The sequence below is a fragment of the Mauremys mutica genome, chromosome 3, assembly GCF_020497125.1.
Source record: "Mauremys mutica isolate MM-2020 ecotype Southern chromosome 3, ASM2049712v1, whole genome shotgun sequence".
NCBI lineage: Eukaryota > Metazoa > Chordata > Testudines > Geoemydidae > Mauremys > Mauremys mutica.
The window spans coordinates 81,755,464-81,775,408 of NC_059074.1; the positions used below are offsets into that span (position 1 = coordinate 81,755,464).

At 45.6% G+C, this 19,945-nt stretch overlaps 1 protein-coding gene across 8 annotated transcripts in view; it reads right to left on the reverse strand.

The window, feature by feature from the left end:
* ATG5 (autophagy related 5) overlaps window positions 1-19,945 on the reverse strand; it is a 145,716-nt gene that overhangs the window by 58,608 nt on the left and 67,163 nt on the right. For all 8 annotated transcript variants that reach the window (XM_045011594.1, XM_045011598.1, XM_045011597.1 and 5 more), the window contains exon 6: window positions 10,029-10,123. In XM_045011594.1, the coding sequence (XP_044867529.1) occupies window positions 10,029-10,123 (95 nt within the window). The remainder of the gene's footprint in view (window positions 1-10,028; window positions 10,124-19,945) is intronic.

Sequence of the window (19,945 nt, forward strand, 5' to 3'; positions counted from 1 at the left end):
TTCACTTTTACTTCGGACCAGAGGGTACGCCAATTTTCCTTTAGGCCACTTAAACTCCTAGCTGATTTTTTGTAAACATTCAGTTCCTTAGACAAACTAGCCATATTTTCTGTCACATCAAAATGCTACTTTTCAGAAATATTCTTTCTAAAAAGATGTGAATATATTCAAGGACTAAGTTTACTTTACATTAAAAAGCCCTTTTGTGAAATTGCATTGTAAGAAAAAAGTTACACAATGATTTATGGATAGTCATACCATAGATACCAGTGGTTCTCAAACGAGGGGGTCAGGACCCCTCAAGGGGGTCGCAAGGTTATTACATAGGGGGTCACGAGCTGTCAGCCTCCATCCCAAGCCCCGCTTTGCCTCCAGCATTTATAATGGTGTTAAATATATTAAAAAGTGTTTTTAATTTATAAGGGGGGGGTCACACTCAGAGACTTGTTATGGGGGGAGGGATAGCTCAGTGGTTTGAGCATTGGCCTGCTAAACCCAGGGTTGTGAGTTCAATCCTTGAGGGGGCCACTTAGGGATCTGGGGCAAAAACAGTACTTGGTCCTGCTAGTGAAGGCAGGGGGCTGGACTCGATGACCTTTCAAGGTCCCTTCCAGTTCTAGGAGATTGGTATATTTCCAATTATTACCTATTACCTTTATGTGAAAGGGGTCACCAGTACAAAAGTTTGAGAGCCACTGGTCTATACAATAGCAATTTGTACAGTACCACAGTAAATACAGAAACTTAGGTTGTGTTGCCCTCTTCAGGTCATTGAACATCACATTTAATATTTCTCTTCAAAGATCAGTGATAAACTAAGTGTGATTCCCCCCCAACCCCTTTTGTTATGAAGTCATGAATTAAGGCATTTAAATAATACAGTAAAAATATTTACTCTTTACTAGGACAGCGAAACAGACAACATAGTAAATTTAGCAGACGTGTAAAGTTTCAAGAAATATCTACTTTATTAGTTTTTGACTAAAATATGTCCTACTAATGCCATATACATTTGAGGTATTTGTGGTCTCCAATGCTGTGGGTCTAGACCCTCCTTGATAATATTTAAATTTGGGTGGGCTCGAAGGTATATTTGTAAATTAAAATTGTGTGTCTCCTTTACATCAACATTAATGCTATATATAAAGTCAGGTCACCAGGTACAGTAAATCAGCTGTCAGCTAGGTAATACCAAGACGAAGATTTAAACTTTCAAAGTATTCAGGATTCTTCCCCCTTCATCTTGTAGATATACTGTGTATCAAAGGATGAACAGAGGGTATCTGCTCAGATGCAGGCTTAGTTTCCCCAACCACCGACAATCTGTTGTCCATCTTGCTCCCCAGGATTGTACTACTAGGACAGGGGTAGGCAACCTATAGCACGGGTGCCGAAGGCGGCACACGAGCTGATTTTCAGTGGCACTCACACTGCCTGGGTCCTGGCCACTGGTCCAAGGGGCTCTGCATTTTAATTTAATTTTAAATGAAGCTTCTTAAACATTTTAAAAACCTTATTTACTTTACATACAACAATAGTTTAGTTCTATATTATAGACTTATAGAAAGAGACCTAAGAGTGTTAAAATGTATTACCGGCACGTGAAACCTTAAATTAGAGTGAATGAATGAAGACTCGGAACACCACTTCTGAAAGGTTGCTGACCCCTATACTAGGAAGTGGAGAAGGAACTGGTGTTATAAAGTAAGAGTGCGGAGCAAATCCTAGAATCTCTGCATAATTCTGGGTGGCTACAGTATTTGTACAGGTAAAGCAGTGTGTTCAGATACATAACAGTATTGGAGACATTAATACTCCTTCAGCTCCACATTTATTAAGGAGAAGTCAAAGGGAGAAAAAGCCTCTACTTCAGCAATATCTATTAGAAGATAATGAAATTTAGTTTTGGTGCAACTGGCAACTGAAAGAGTAGCAATTTACATTTATATAGTTCTCTAAGAAATGGTTTGGATAATTAGAAGTAGTATAATCAAACCCCCAAAGTCTTTTTGGTTCACCAACTTAAGATTGCCCATTGCGCTGATCAGTTAATTATGATTTTGCTGCTTTGACTTTATAACTTAATTCTATTTTCAGCATGCTGTGGAAAATAGGATTATAACTCAGTTCTAGTTAGTACTTTTAGAAGAGCTGCTGAAGAAAGACGTAAAATGATGTCTAAATAAACTAACCCTGTGGTTAGTTTAGTTCTGAGTTACCAAGTGTTTATTTTTGTCTTTTCTTGCTCCCACACACCATTAAATTTGGATCCCACATGAGGTCTGATTCATATTAGTCTTTAAAAATGTATTTTAATAGACATGCTTTGCAAAAGAAATAGCTTGTAAATTTTGAAAATACCAATCCTTTACTGAAAAGTGTATTTGAATATTATTTTAATTTCTGTTTCTTTAACAATTTTTCCCAGTGATACAGTTTGAGCACTGTTAGAACTGATTTTCATCTACTGTATCTTTATTATGAATCTTTATTATGATCCAGCTCATTCCCTTAGATGAAAAAACTCACTTACAGGAATCTATGAGGTTCCCTTTGCAGAGTTTCCTCCAGATTATTTGTGGTGAAGGGAAGAGGAGTCGTCGTGTCCCATCCCGTCCCCCCAGAACAGAAAGGGGACTGAAGTCCTAGAATCCCAGTGGTTCTTAAAAGGCACACCCAAGGCCACAGACATCCACACAGGCCCTGTGGCTCTCTACATCCTACCAGCTGTCTGCAACCCTCCATGACATAACTGCCAACATGTGCCCCAGAATCTGATCCCTTAAAAAGACAATTCCACAATATGTAGGTTTCAATGCCTAACTTAATACAGTAAATAATTCAGAAGATGCTCAAGCTATATTTGTAAAGAAAATAAGTTACACATAAAATGTTTGCTGAGAAGGGAGGAGTATCAAAGGGTGGGGCTCTAGGAAAGAACAAGGAAGGGGTGTGGGACTGAGGCAAGGGAAGATTGTTTATGGAAAGGGGGATAAATGGAGATGGGTGGTAGGGGGTCAGGTGGAATGAAGGGATGGGAGGAATTGTGGAAAATAGGGGAAGGGGTGTCTCTTAGCCCTACATTCTGTATACATCAGGATCTAGGGGAGGGTCTGAAGCCCTCTCCCTACCCCCTGTGTGAGTGTGGCAATCTTGGGACCCAAGTCCCTCTAGATGAGTCTGCCTTACATGGAGGGGGCAGGTAAGCCAGGATATGGGCTCCCAGCCTCTTGGAGAATGTCTGAGTCCCTCTTCCAAGTGTTTGTGAATTTGCTGGGAACTGGGGGACCCTACTCCCATAGGGGTATCTGAGCCCTCTCCCTGCCTTCTCTCATATGAGCAAGGACTGGGGACCTTGTCCTTCTGGGAGTGTCTGAGACTCTCTCCTGCCTTCCCTGTGTGTGCCAGGATCTTAGGGGCCCCTGTCCATCCATGAGTTTCTGATCCCCCCATGTATGCCAAAATCTGGGGACTGGAGTGGGGTAAAGATAACACAAATTTGAAGTCTGACATCCAAAACTGAAGGTACACATCACCCCTGTACGGGGTGGAGGGCTGGCCACAATGTGTGCAGGAGAAGGCAGCTTGGACATGGGGCGACAGTCAGACTTGGGACAAGATTGGGAAACCAGGCAGAAGCAGACACAGGGGCCCAGCTATGGGGTGTAGTAGGTATGAGGGACCCAGTCCAGTGTGCATCTTAGCCTACATAATCAAGGAACTGCGCACAAGGCTGCTGCCTGTGATAGGTGTATACAGCAGCAGGCAGAAAGTGACAGTAAAGAGCAACTTATTACATGTTAATGTCTTCTGCACTGCTAACTAATGGCTTAATGGGACAGGAAGGGGAGAATGATCTGGAAATGCTGTCAGGGGGGTTATATGTTGTGGGGAATAGTGGGGGTGGCGAAAGAGACACACTCTTCTCACGCACAAAGTAACTGTAAGCACCATGTTGGGGGGAAAAAAAAACTTTTAAGGTTTTGGGACACACGCCATGTCTGATTTCTCTCACCAGCCCTCTCAACCAATTCACTGCAAACATTTCAAAGCAGAACCATTATGCCTGCTGCACTACAACAAAATTAACAGGACGAGGCAGGAGCTTAGGAATCATATAGCAACTGTGCGGCCTTGTGGAGAGACAACTGGACCTCAGCTATTCCTGGCTCTGTCATTCACCTGCTGTAAAATAGGGATAATGATGTTAAGTTCTCTAAGATCTATTGATGAAAAACGTTACAAAAGAGCTAGGTCTTTCTGGGTACGTCTACACTGCAATAAAAAACCTGCAGCATGTCCACGGCTGGTCCAGGTCAGCGGACTCAGCGCTATAAAATTGCAGCAGAGACATTCAGGCTTGACTGGAGCTTGAGTTCTGAGACTTCACAAGGGGGAGGATCTCAGAGCCCAGGCTTCAGCCCAAATCCAAACATCTACACTTCTATTTTTAGCCCCACAGCCCGAGTCAGCTGACTGGCTCTGAGACTTGATGCTGCAGGTGTTTTATCACAATGCACACATACACTTTGTTATTACTTAGCCACAACAGCTGCAAGCCTAGGTGACAACTACAACTGCCTAAATGACCAATTATTCCTATTACAACAATTTCTTTGTTTGTTAAAAGAAACTATGAAATTTACTGAGAAAGAACTTTGTTAAGGCAGAGTTAAAGTTGTCCAAAAGTATCTCATGCCGTTCCTGATCATCAAGTTCAGCAAAACTCAAGCCACTGAAAACTAGGAAACAGCGGTGAGGTACCTGCCAATACAGCTTTCACTTTGCCCTCTTTGAGTGAGGACCCAATCATGCCCATAGTGCACATACTCATTTCTGCCTTTCCAGACAGTGCACACTCGGAGAACAGACACACATTACAACTGCAGCACAAAACTGAATACCTTCTCATAGCCAAGGCGAAACTTGTTTTCAGGTGAGCTGTACTGACAAGGAGCTACCTGAACTGTTCTATACTCAAACACTGAGCCTACTCCCCAGAAACAACTTTGTGCGTGTTAATTTTACAACTTCCTTTACTCTCATTTTACAACTCCGTCAGTCTTTATTACTAGATTCCATCTAACATTATTCACCTCTACCCCGATGTAACGTGACCCGATATAACACGAATTTGGATATAACGTGGTAAAGCAGTGCTCTGGAGGGGCAGGGCTGCGTGCTCTGGCAGATCAAAGCAAGTTTGATATAACGCCATTTCACCTATAACACGGTAAGATTTTTTGGCTCCTGAGGACAGCGTTATATCGGGGTAGAGGTGTACTTTCACTTATCAATCTTTAAAACCACAGACTGCTCTCATATCCCACCTCATTGCTGACAATCCCCTTTGTTAGATGACCCCTGTACCCTGCTACTGACAACTTCCACAACTCAGTGCTGAAATAATGTATCTTAGATCCCTCAAGGTACACCTGCTCCTCTTTCCTCTGATCACACTGATATGGGGCTCAAACACAGATCTCATATCACTATCACAGCTCTACCAACCTACTCCAATTAATCTCTCCACCATTCAGTACAACTATACCCAACAGTGCAGGCAACTAGAGTATATGTAGGTAATGCCCAATGAGTACTGCCAGCTCCAGAAGAGCAGAGTTAAGGTCATGCTGGTGTGAATTCAATGTGAGCAGTTTTAAATAGTTTGGGTTTTGAAAATCCCACCCAATATCATCTGGTTCACTCAATCCAATAAATACATATATTGCCATCATCAGCAAGTATTAATTGACAGATTGTGGCTGTGCACATTATCCCTGCAATGTGAAGCAGCATAATGCAACACACAGTATTGTGCCCCACCCTGCCGCAAGGAATCCTGTCCCAGCTAGATGATTCTTTGTGGCAGAGGACACAATGAACTGCATTTCTACGCCCGACTGTTTCAATAGACAAAGCAGGATTAGGCCTCATTGCTCATCCTTCCAGATCTAAACTACAGAATTTGTCATTCAACCTGAAACATTCTGCGAGTGTCTCTGTGAAGAGAAATGAAGGGTTGTTTGCAATGCCAATATGATGGGCTTTACATGCAAAGATATAAAATCAGTTTTATATGTGGTATGGGATCCCTACATTATTTAATCAGCACTATCTCCACTTAATGAGTCCATTTCTGTTGCTGCAAAAACATTTCTTAGCACCAAGCAGTCAACAAATTAGTCAGTGACCAAAGACGATGCTAGGAGAAAATTGCATCTATAGGTTTTGATGCACACATACAGAGCTTACCATCTGCTAAAATTTCTGATAGCGCTCACAAAATAACTGTGACTTCCGTTCTCAATCTTTAAAGTTTCACTATGACAGTAAATTTGTCTTAATTAAATCTAAACACAAAGTTACTACAAAACAATTGTATACTTCTTTAGATTTACAAATTTTAATAAAGCATTTAGATCCAGTATAAAGTAACACTGATACATTCAGCATTAACAGATCTCCTTTTTATAGTGACTGGTGTAAAACTTCAACATCATTAATGATTTACAAGATACATTTTGGATGTAATTTATGAAGACAGACCATCAAAATAGCACGATTGACTGATTCCCTTCTAACTGAATTTTGGATGAGTATACAACAGTACCTTAAAATCAACTCAAAACGTAACACCAAACTTCATGCCATAAGAAAGCAGAAGGCACATAGGAAAGAAAAATTAAAGAATTCCATGACATTTCTCCAGAATCTTAACATTCTGCTAAAAGAAAACTCCTAGGCAAAAATAAAGAGACTAACTGTATTCTTACATTAGAAATAAACAAATATTGCAGACAGGTTTGGAGTTGAGGGATGGAGATAAGGGGAATTCTCAAAGAGTCTTATGATCCCTAAATGCAGCTATAGTCTCTAAATCTAGTTTAAACATTCTGTAAACCAACATTTCTGGAATTAAAAATAAAAAGTAACTAATTTACTCAACTAGTCATTTATTAAGTTTGAAAATACCAGATTAATATCCCATAAATTCTCCAATCTGCTTTTCAATTTATTAATCATCATACAATGCAAACAGCAGAAAATGGACAAACTCATTTTACATTTTCTTTTACAAAAAGGGACGGATCACTTGATGATAGCCTGTTCTGTTCATTCCCTGTGAAGCACCTGGCATTGGCCACTGTTAGAAGAAAGGATACTGGGCTAGATGGACTATTGGTCTGACTCAGTCTAGTTGTTCTTATGTTCTCAGAATGACATAGGTAAATGTGTAATTTAACATGAAGGGGTTTATAAAATAGACTGACTAGAGTACATAGACAGTCTTTAAACAATTTTTGTATAGTTTGCAAAGGGAGGAACTTTTAATTCTGAATCAGCCACCATGATTTACAATTTTACACTTTAACAAAGAACTACTCTCTGCTACTTTTTAGTGTGCAACAATCTAAGTGCGGGTTGTTCTTGTCTTTACAAGCTGGGAGGCAGACCCAATGTCATCAGCAGGTAAGTATGCCTAGTGGTCTGTGATGGGATGTTAGATGGGATGGGATCTTAGTTACTACAGAGAATTCTTTCCTGGGTGCTGGCTGGTGAGTCTTGCCAACATGCTCAGGGTTTAACTGATCGCCATATTTGGGATCGGGAAGGAAGTTTCCTCCAGGGCAGATCGGCAGAGGCCCTGGAGGTTTTTCGCCTTCCTCTGCAGCATGGGGCACGGGTCACTTGCTGGAGGATTCTCTGCAGCTTGAGGTCTTCAAACCACAATTTGAGGACTTCAATAACTCAGACATAGGTTAGGGGTTTGTTATAGAAGTGGATGGGTGAGATTGTGTGGCCTGCATTGTGCAGGAGGTCAGACTAGATGATCATAATGGTCCCTTCTGACCTTAAAGTCTATGAGTCTATGAGTAATTGACTAGCTTAGCTTTGACTAGCATTGGCTTGGCTCGCTATATGAACTACAAAAAATTTTCTGACTTCTGCAATAGTAGCAGGGCAGTTCCATACTACCAGCTATCACAAAGATATAAAAAATGCATCACTGAAAATTTCTAATAACCTAATTCAATTCCTTTTTGAGCTTACTTAAATTTGCACCTTTTTCAATATTTCACATTAAATTCACATACTAAGTATGCTATAAGAACAGTTAAATAGTATTTTATTGTGTTAAAACTTGCCTTTTCAAAATAAAGTAGCATTATTAGAACAGATAAGAGAAACAGATGTCCCAAGTGAAATTAGCAAGGTGAGTATTTTTTCACAGACACTACCTACACCACTTGCTCTCTCATTGGGCCTATAATGACAGAATATAAGAAGCTTATGCAGAGGCTGAGGAAAATGTTCCTCCTGAAATGCTTGCCTCCAGCTCTTCAGCTGAGGATGAACTCGGCCTATTTTGTGTACAGCGGAGCCTTCAAGGGCAGATACTACAGCAAGTTCTTCAAGTAGGGATAATTTCTTATTTGTCTACAAGAGGTACAAAGTGGGTGAGGTAATATCTTTTATTAGATCAACATCTGTTGGTGAAAGAGACAAGCTTTTGAGCTACAGAGAGCTCTTATTCAGGTCTGGGAAAGGTACTCAGAGGCTCAGCCCTGGTCTAAACTACAGAGTTAGGTCGACATGAGGCAGCTTATGATGACCTAACTCCGCAAGCATCCACGCTAAAATGTAGCTCCCACTGATGTTACTTGCCCACTACTTCAACTTAACTCCATCTCTGCGAGAGGTGTAGCGCTTAAGCTAATGTAGTTAGGTGCTTACATCAACTGTTGTTGTCTTTCAGAAGCCTTCCCACAATGCCCAACACTGACAGTGAGAACATGCACCACCGACACAAGGACCATAGTGTGGACATGCAAAAGCAACTGAATTACTTAGACGGTTGTATGTCAATGTAACTTAGGTTGACTTAAATTTTGTAGTGTAAACATACCCTAAGTCTTACAAACTAACATTAGTATACAGTAGAACCTCAGAGTTATGAACACCTCGGGAATGGAGGATGTTTGTAACTCTGAAAAGTTTGTAACTCTGAACAAAACATTATGGTTGTTTTTCAAAAGTTTACAACTGAATATTGACTTAATACAGCTTTGAAACTTTACCATGCAGAAGAAAAATGATGCTTTCCTTTTTTTTTTAGTTTACATTTAAGATGGTACTATACTGTATTTGCTTTTGTTTTTGGTTTTTTTGTCATCTCTAATGCTACCTGATTACGTAATTCTGGTTCCAAATGCGGTGTGAGGTTGATTGGTCAGTTCGTAACTCTGGTGTTCTACTATAATTACATAGCTCAGGGGTGTGAAAAATCCACAATCCCGAGCACCATAATTATACCAACCTAACTCCAGGGGGAGACACCGCTATGTCAAGAGGAGAGCGACATAGCAACCGTCTCTCGTGGAGGTGGATTAACTACACCGACAGGGGAAGCTCCCTTGTCGGCATTGTTGCTTCTTCACTAAAGCGGTGCAGCTGTACCGCTGCAGTGCTCTATGTGTAGACAAGCCCTTTGTCACAGCTGAATACAAGGTGGAACTAATCGTTTAGCATAAGTAGTTAACACTTATTGTAAGAGACCATTCAAGATGAAGTGATCCAATAACTCCTCTGTAGTCATAGGACAAAAAAGGGGGGTTAATGGGTTACAGACTTTTGCATTAAGTCATAAATCCAGTCACTTTATCAAGACCATGATTTTTAGTGTCTAGCAGAGATATGAATTTAAACACCCAGGCTAGTCTTTTGTTTTATTTGTCTGTAAAGCACTTAGCATACTTTTGTGTATTGTGCACCTATTTCTGGCACAATGAGCAGCAATTACTTATTAGGATCAAGTGTGAGTAACATGCTCTATGGACTTCTATTTCCTCAGTTAATTCATGCAACTGAACAGCCCAGCAAATGTGAGCAAACAGACCACCTAATTTTACTTTGCAGCTAAAAATAAGTGGACTTATTTCATTTGGTTTACTTTTATAACATTTGACAGATCTCAGCATGACAACAGATTTGTAAAACATGAGGCTTTTCATGTGGTCTCCTACCTGATATATTCTAAATGGGATGTAGCGAAATCCACTATCTTCTGGAGGATACTCCATGAGTTTCCGATTTATGGCCCAAAATTGGTCAAATTTGTCTGTGAAAGTAAGAGTTGTATTTATTATTAGCATTAATAACGTATATGCTCTTTACTGAAAAAGATACACAAAATATGATAGGCACAATCATACACACAGGAAAATGGAGCATCTAAAACTCTTATCACAGAATTTTTGCCTGCAAGTAGGTTTTTTCCCCTATAATTCTTTTTCCCTATGTAGCCTCAAGAAGGGGAATTGCCCTCCCATACTGCTGAAAATAAACAGAGCAGGTAATCCATGTTGTCCCACCACAGTCACAATGTGATAACTTGTCAGAAACTAAAGAGAAATTGACTTCATGTCACTCTGCTTCTTCCAAGGGTAGAGAAATACTGTGTAACACAGCATTAACAATGCTGCTATTTCAGCCAGAAGCAGATATTGCTAATGCTCTCTGCTACTACTGCTCTCTGCTCCCCGTTTTTTTCATATTTAACAGCTTTTTTTAAACTTGAGAGGAAAAATCAGGTGCAAAGTACAGGGGACTTAAGAGCAGAAGCAGCAACATGGAGACAATTTATTTTTGTCTCTTGATATTTGCAGTTAGAGAAGGTCCTTTAGGATAATGTGCTCTGGTACTCTGGTAAATATGGAAGCACTTGTAAACAGCAAAATCACAGAAGAAATGTGTACCATTTTGATGGAACAACCTGAGAATAAAAGTAAAAGTTTAATATGTTCAACATACACACAGATTTTTGTACATTATACACAGTAATTTATATTAAAAGTTAACTGGTTTTAATGTTGGTAATATCAGAAAAAATTAAGTAGTTTCAGACAACATACATTTCCTCTCTGCCAAAACACACTGAGTGCTGTACAACACAATAGCATTAAAATATGTAAAACAAACGTCTTAATTAAAATAGGATAAGGAAAGCACTTTAAAAGGGTAAAGAGGATATTCAGATAAGATCAACCAAACAGAACAAATACCAAAAAAAGGAAGAGGAGGAGGGAGACGACATGTGGGGAGCTAATCGCGATCATACTGAAAAATACCTTTAAAATTGAGAAAGGTTTGTTGTTAAGAAGTAGAGAGAGATATAGAGACATCAGTGCTCTAGGGGCCACAAAGTCATGATCAACTGCCAACCTAAGACATAACAGATGGCTCTCTTAAGGCATATATGTTGTATCTTATCAAACATACCCAATGCAACAATGCTCAACTGGATCTCAAATACAGTCAAGGTCTAAATTTTTTTTTTTAAATCCAACATGTTACAGGGAACCAAAGTAAATAAAATTAGACAGGCATAATATGATCGCTGTGGTTCAATCCAGGCAAAAAAGGTTTATCTGTATCCTGAACAAGCTACCAATGATTGATACATATCATAGAATCATAGGGCTGCAAGGGACCTCAAGAAATCATCAAGACTAGCTCCTGCGCTGATGCAGGATCAAGTAAATCTAGAGCCCAGGGGTTCTCACAACACATTTTTTGGTGGCCTCAAAGTGTGGCCACCCACTCTTGCTGGTGGCTGCTCTGACAATTTTTCCTAAAATACTTAATTAACTTTAGGGGACAAAATGCACATATATATATCCAAATCACTGTATTTTATTTATGTAGGGTTTTTTTTTCAAACTCAATAATCAAAATAATGTACTGTTGTCTCTATTCTTTACTGGACCTAAACAGAATAGAAACAAAAAAAGACGGTTACTCACCGTTGTAACTGTTGTTCTTCGAGATGTGTTGCTCATATCCATTCCAGTTAGGTGTGCGCGCACTGCGTGCACGCTCGTCGGAAGATTTTTACCCTAGCAACACTCAGTGGGTCGGCTGGGCACCCCCTGGAGTGGCGCCGCTATAGCGCCAGATATATACCCCTGCCGACCCGTCCGCTCCTCAGTTCCTTCTTGCCGGCTACTCCGACAGTGGGGAAGGAGGGCGGGTTTGGAATAGATATGAGCAACACATCTCGAAGAACAGTTACAACGGTGAGTAACCGTCTTTTCTTCTTCGAGTGATTGCTCATATGCATTCCAGTTAGGTGATTCCCAAGCCTTACCTAGGCGGTGGGGTCGGAGAGAGACGTGGCAGAGTGTAATACCGCTGAGCCAAAGGCTGCATCGTCTCTGGATTGTTGTACCAATGCGTAGTGGGACGCAAAGGTGTGAACTGAAGACCAGGTAGCTGCCCGACAGATTTCCTGGATGGGGACATGGGCCAGGAAGGCGTCAGAAGAGGCGTGTGCCCTTGTAGAGTGAGCAGTAAGATGGCTAGCCTGAACATGAGCAAGCTTGTAGCATGTCTTGATACAGGATGTCACCCAGGACGAGATCCGTTGGGAAGAGACTGACATGACCTTCATGCGGTCCGCTACTGCCACAAAGAGCTGGGGCGAACACCGAAAGGGTTTCGTCCGCTCTATATAAAAGGCTAGAGCCCTACGGACGTCCAAAGTATGAAACTGCTGTTCCCGGCGCTATGAGTGTGGTTTCGGGAAAAAAACCGGGAGGAAGATGTCCTGGTTTACAAGAAAAACAGACACCACCTTGGGGAGGAAGGAGGGATGTGGTCGGAGGTGCACCTTGTCTTTGTGGAAGACCGTATAAGGGGGGTCCGCGTCAGGGCGCGAAGTTCTGAGACTCGCCTCGCCGAAGTGATAGCGACAAGGAAGGCCGTTTTCCAGGAGAGATATAAAAGGGAACATGTGGCCATAGGCTCGAAAGGGGGACCCATAAGTTTGGCTAAGACCAGGTTTAAGTCCCAGGTAGGGGCTGGGCGCCGGATCTGTGGGTACAACCGTTCTAGCCCCTTAAGGAACCGGGAAACCATGTGGTTAGAAAGAATAGAACGGCCACCCTCGCTGGGTCGGAAGGCCGAAATGGCTGCCAGGTGCACCTTTAAGGAGGAGACCGCGAGGCCCTGCTCCTTGAGGGACCAAAGGTAGTCCAATATCTTTGGAATAGACACCAGGTGGGGATCGAAGCCGTTTTGATCGCACCAGTGGGCGAAACGCTTCCACTTGGCGAGGTAAGTCGACCTAGTGGAAGGTTGTCTGCTCCCCAGAATCACCTGCTGTACTGCAGCAGAACAACTTCGCTCCGCCTGAGTCAACCACACAGGAGCCAAGCCGTGAGGTGAAGGGACTGCAGGTCCAGGTGGTGAAGCCTGCCAAAGTCTTGCGTTATGAGATCCGGCCATAGCGGCAGGGGAATTGGTTTCGCCACAGACAGGTTGAAGAGCAGGGTGTACCAGTGCTGCCTCGGCCATGCCGGAGCAATGAGAATAAGGTTGGCTCTGTCCCTCCGGAGCTTGAGCAGCACTCTGTGAATGAGGGGAAACGGTGGAAAGGCATACAGCAGGTGCCTATGGCACGGGAGGAGAAAAGCGTCTGAAAGGGAGCCCGGGGAGCGTCCTTGGTAGGAGCAGAACCGGTGGCATTTCCTGTTCTCTTTGGAGGCAAAGAGGTCTACTAGGGGAAAGCCCCACCTCTGGAAAACTGTGTGGATGACATCGGGGCAGATCGACCATTCGTGAGACAGGAATGACCTGCTGAGGCGATCTGCCAAGGTGTTCTGTACTCCCAGGAGAAAGGACGCTACTAAATGGATAGAGTGGGCTAAGCAGAAGTCCCACAGGTGGAGGGCTTCTTGGCAAAGTAGGGAGGAACGCGCCCCGTCCTGCTTGTTTATGTAGAACATTGTTGTCCTGTTGTCCGTGAAGACGGATACACAGCGGCCTTGTAGATGGACTCGGAACGTTTGGCACGCCAGGCGGACTGCCCTCAGCTCCCTGACGTTGATATGTAAGGCCAGCTCGTGGGGTGACCAAAGGCCCTGGGTGTATCAGTTGCCGAGGTGGGCACCCCACCCCAAGGACGATGCGTCTGTGGTTAGCGCTACGGAGGGTTGGGGAGGGTGGAACGGCACTCCTGTGCATACCACCGCTGGGTCTAACCACCAATTGAGGGAGTCGAGGACTGAGCCGGGAATTGTGACCACCGTGTCTATATTGTCCCTGTGCGGGCAGTATATGGACGCGAGCCATGTTTGGAAACTTCGAAGCCTGAGTTTCGCGTATAGGGTCACGAAAGTGCATGAGGCCATGTGACCTAGTAGGCTGAGGCAGGTGCGCACCGACGTTGTCGGGAAGGATTGGAAGCTTCGAATGATCGAAGCCATGGCCTGAAACCGAGGCAGAGGGAGGCAGGCTCTGGCCAGATTGGAGTCCAGAACTGCTCCGATGAATTCTATCCTCTGCACTGGAGTCAATGTAGACTTTTCGGCGTTGACCATAAGGCCTAGCCTGCCGAAGGGGTCTGTGACCATGCTCACGTGCTGAGACACCTGCTGTTGGGAAGTCCCGCGAATCAGCCAGTCGTCAAGGTACGGGTAGACGTGTATCCGATGACGGCGGAGAGCTGCAGCGACCACAGCCATGCACTTGGTGAAGACCCTTGGCGCCATAGAGAGGCCGAAGGGGAGCACCGTGAATTGGTAGTGCTGGTGGTTGACGACAAAGCGAAGGTAGCGTCGATGAGGCGGGTAAATGGCAATGTGGAAGTACGCGTCCTTCATATCGAGGGCGGCATACCAGTCTCCCAGATCCAGGGAAGGGATAATGGTCCCCAGGGTTACCATGCGGAACTTGAGCTTCACCATAAATCTGTTGAGCTCTCACAGGTCTAGGATTGGTCGTAGGCCTCCCTTTGCCTTGGGGATTAGGAAGTAGTGGGAATAAACCCCCCTGCCCCTCATGCCTTCTGGCACCTCCTCTATGGCACCCAAACTCAAGAAAGTCTCGACCTCTTGCAAGAGGAATTGCTCGTGAGAGGAGTCCCTGAAGAGGGACGGGTAGGGTGGGTGGGAGGGAGGAGGAGAAACAAATTGGAGGTGGTATCCCGCTTCCACCGTGCGGAGGACCCAGCTGTCGGATGTTATCTGGGACCAGGCAGGGAGGAAATGGGAGAGACGGTTGGAAAAAGATGGGGAAGGATCCGGTAGGGAAACTGGTGGGCCGTCCTCGGGCGTCCCATCAAAAGTTCTGCTTCGACTCCGAAGCTGGTTTCGGGGGCGGTTGGGTTTGGTTTCCCAGGTTACCCGACTGTCTCCGCCAATTCACCCTGCCACGACGCCTGGTGTCTGGTCGCGACCTGGGTTGATTGTAGGGGTGGTACGGCTGGGGCCGGAAGGACCTCCGTTGGGTCACCGGAGTGTGCATTCCCAACGAGCGCATCGTAATGCGGTTGTCCTTGAGGCTCTGCAGCCTTGGGTCAGTTTTCTCCGAAAAGAGACCCTGACCGTCGAAAGGCAGATCCTGAATCGTTTGTTGTAATTCAGGTGGGAGAGTCGAGGCTTGGAGCCATGATATGCGCCTCATTGTTATGCCAGAGGCCAGGGCTCTGGCCGCCGAGTCCGCTGAATCCAGGGAAGCCTGGAGGGCAGTTCTGGCCACTTTTTTACCCTTTTCCACAAGGGCCGTGAACTCTGGACGGGAGTCTTGTGGCAGAAGCTCGGTGAACTTGTCTACAGACACCCATGTATTAAAGCTGTAGCGGCTTAGCAGGGCTTGTTGGTTGGCCACCCTAAGTTGAAGGCCGCCAGCCGAGTAGATCTTACGGCCTAGAAGGTCCATGCGCCTCGCTTCCTTCGCCTTAGGAGCCGGCGCTTGCTGGCCATGTCGCTCACGGTCATTGATGGATTGCACGACCAGCGAGCAGGGTGAGTGCACAGATACTCATAGCCCTTTGACGGGACCATGTATTTTCTCTCCACTCCCCGAGCAGTCGGTGGGATGGAGGCCGGGGACTGCCATATGGTATCTGCATTGTTTTGAATGGTACGTATAAACAGCAGGGCCACTCGGAGGGGGGCATCCGCCGTCAATATGTCCACCACTGGATCCTCTACTTCTGCTACCTCCTCAACCGGCAGGCTCATATTTTGAGCTACCCTCCTCAACAAGTCCTGATGTGCCCGAAGGTCAATAGGAGGAGGACCCAAGGAGGATGTTCCTGCAACTGCCTCATCAGGTGAGGAGGAGGAGAGACCCGGTACCAGAGGGTCTTGTGGTGGATCAGTGAGCGGCTGAGGAGCGTCTGCAATGAGAGGCGCTTCAGGTTCCTCAGATGCCAGTGGTGCCTCTTCTGTGTCCACGGGAGGAGGCCTGCTTATCGTGGCTTCTGGAGCTCGATGGTCGGAGGTCCCCGAGCACTGAGCCGCGAATGGGGCACCTTGCGCCTCGTGGTACACCCACGGGGTCCAGAAAGCCCATTGAGGAGGCCCTTGGTCTTGGCCTTGAGGCTCGTTTTGCTGGTAAGCAGCACTGCCGGCGTGGGAGGATACGGATGGTTGTCTCGAAGGCCATGGCGGTGCCGAGAAGCCGTGAGACGGTGCCGCCGATCCAGCCGTTCGGTCCCGGGACGGTACCGGGGAACGGTACTGGTCTTGTCAGTGCCGGGAGTGAGATCGGGACCATCTACCGTGCCGGTGCCGGGAGGTCGACCGGGATCTCATGCCTCTATGGTGAGAACGGCTGCGGGACGAGCGGTACCGAGAGCCGGACCAGTGCCGATAACGTCTGTCCTGCGACCGGGATCGTGATCTTCTCCGCGAGTACGACCGGTACCGCGATGGAGAGCGGTACTGGGACTGCAAGCGGTGCCGGGATCAAGACCGCCATGAGTGGGAACGTCTCCGAGATCGAGATCTGGAGTGACGTTTCTCCTGGTGGTCAGAGGAAGGAGGCCTCATTATGGCCGGCTTGCCAACTGACTTGACAACCCGCACCGGCGGTTCCGGGGGTTGAGGCTGTGTCGGCTCCGTCAGCGCAATCAGCTCTCTTGCCGTCGAGAAAGTCTCTGGAGTTGACGGGAGAGCCAGCTCGACCGCAGTGTGTACCGGGGAGCAGTGTGGTACCGGACTCGACGGCCCTTGCGGTGCCAGAGTTGACGGTGCCGCGTTAGGAGGAGCTTGGAGTTGCGGTGCCGGCGTAGGTACCGGAGTTCGGACTACGGGCCTGGACATATGGTCCTTTTTGGAGGACGAAGTCGACGCCACCTTGCGTTTCCCCGAAGGGGAGAGGGAACGGTGCCGGGGAACCGGTGCCAGCCGTTGTCGGTGCCGGGCTTCGGTGCTGGAGTGAGCTGGTGCCGAAGGCGCACTCCTCACCAATGTGGACTGCTGGGTGGTTGGTGCCGGCGCCGCAGGGCTAAGTGCCGACTCCATTAGGAGTTGCTTTAAGCGAAAGTCCCGCTCCTTTTTTGTTCTTGGCTTGAAAGACTTGCAAATGCGGCACTTATCAGGAAGGTGAGACTCTCCTAAGCACTTCAGGCAAGATTCGTGAGGGTCTCCAACCGGCATCGGCTTCTGGCAGGCCGAGCACGGCTTAAACCCTGGTGCCTTGGGCATGAGCCCGCACCGGGTCAGGGGAAAAAGGGGGCTAGTGCCCCAATTCCCCAGTGAACTACAACTAAACTAAACTAGTAAACTAACTCTAACTATTCTAAAGTTGAACTATATACACAACAAGGTAGAAACAAGAGCGAGAAGCTAGGGTTGTGGAGGACAGCGATGCCACACTCCACTGTTCCAACGACCGTCACGGGCGGTAAGAAGGAACTGAGGAGCGGACGGGTCGGCAGGGGTATATATCTGGTGCTATAGCGGTGCCACTCCAGGGGGCGCCCAGCCGACCCACCGAATGTTGCTAGGGTAAAAATCTTCCGACGAGCGTGCATGCGGCACGCGCACACCTAACTGGAATGCATATGAGCAATCACTCGAAGAAGAATAAGGTGCTTTTCATGTTCTTGTCTTTTGTTATTTCTTTTGCTTTTTTTGGTTGCTTTTTTGTTTTAGACTTGCTAGCTAGTAAGTCTGCTGCTGTGAAAAGTGGCATGTGTGTGTTTGTTAACATTTTTTTCACAGAAGCAGACTTCCTAGCTACCTGGGAGATAGTGAAAAGTGATATTAACAAACATACAAATATCACTTTTCACAGCAAATTTACTCAGCCCCGGCAAGCTGGGGGACAAATTAAGCCCTGGATGGGGAGGTGGGTAGGGAGGCAGTAGGGGATCAGGGGGCAATGGATAGGGGGGACCAGAGGAGGCAGCAGGGACCAGGTGCAATTGGGGGAGCCAGCTTAGGGGCTGGGGGAGGCAGCGGGAGCCAGCGGTGCTGGGAAGGGTAGCAAGTCTGGGGCCAGGCTGAAGCCCTGTGGCCAGGGACCAGAGCTCGCTGCTCCATGGCCGAGCTTGCTGTTACCACCCCAGTGCTGAAGCCAGAAGCCCGAGCCCCACCAGCCCCAGGAAGGTGGGGAACTCACACCAGCTGCCTACTCCTCCAGCATTTCTGGCTCTAGAGGGGGACAGGGCCCAACCCCTGCTGGCAGCCCCAGGGGAGGAGATGCTACTTTCCTCCCTCCCCTCCGAATCACCGCCCATGAGGCTGTGTCCACAAAAAAAGTCCCTGGTGGCCGAATGTGGTCACAGTGACCGCATTTGAGAAACGCTGACTTAGACAATACCTGACAAGTGTTTGTCCTGTTTCTCATAATCTCCAACAATGGGGATTCCACAACTTTTTCACATAAGTCAGGTTTTCTAAAACTTTTATCATTTTTTTTGCTCTCATCTGGCCTTGCCCCAAATTTGTTCACATTCTTCCTAAAGTGGGTTGCCCTGAACTGGACACAGGCCTCCTGCGGAGGCCTTACCAGTGCTGAATGGAGCAGGACAATTACCTCCTGAGTCTTACATATGACACTGCTGTTAAAACACCACAGAATTATATTAGTCTTTTTCACAGCTGCATAAACACTGCAGATTCTCATTTAATTTGTGATCCATTATACCCCCAGATCTTTTTCAGTAGTACTACCACTTAGCCAGTTATTCCCCATTTTGTAGTTGTGCATTTAATTTTTTTTCCCTTCCTAAGGGTAGTATTTTGCCTTTGTCTTTATTGAATTTCATCTTGTTGAATTCAGACCAGTTCTCCAATTTGTCAAAGTTGTTTTGAATTTTACTTCTGTCCTCCAAAGTGCTTGTAACCCCTTCCAGCTTGGTGTCATCTGCTAATTTTATAAGCATACTCTCCATTCCATTATCGAAGCCATTAAAGAAAATATTGACTAGCACTGGACCAATAACTACTCTTGAGTACAGTCTTTCAACCTGTTTTTCACTCACCTTATAGTAATTTAATCTAGACCACATTTCCTCCATTTAAGAGAATGTCATGTGGGACTGTGTCAAAAGCCTTACTAAAATCAAGATATTGCTACAAGCTGTAAGAGGAATTAACTTAAATTTGTGGTCAGTGGAGCAGTGGTGCTGTTTCAATGTCAGGCGGTAAGGGCACAGCCTGTGTGAAGTGCACAACTGAAATACTTTCATGCCACGTCTAAACATATGGCTGTTCATGCAAAGGTTGTGGCTGAAAGAGACCCTAGACACTTACTCTACAATCGAAAAACAAGTTATTTCAATAAGTGAGAACATGAAGGAGGATGACCTCCTCACTATAACCGCTGTCCACCATCAATGGGAGGTTAGAGACTGGGTAAGATTGTCTTAGAAGCCCAGCAATACACAACGATTTGAGGATGGTTGACTGCATCCCTTCACTAAGTTGATAACACCTGTCCATTATGGCAACATACTACGTGAAATAACTAAGACATGTAAGGGACTGAACCACAGGGGGGTCTCAATATTATCCATTGACATCTTACCAGAAAACAAGCTAAACCAAACCAACATCAGCACATAGATCTAATTTACCTTTTTAGTGCTTAGATACAAATGATAGGCTTTACAGACACGAAGTGGGTATTCACCCACAAAAGCTTA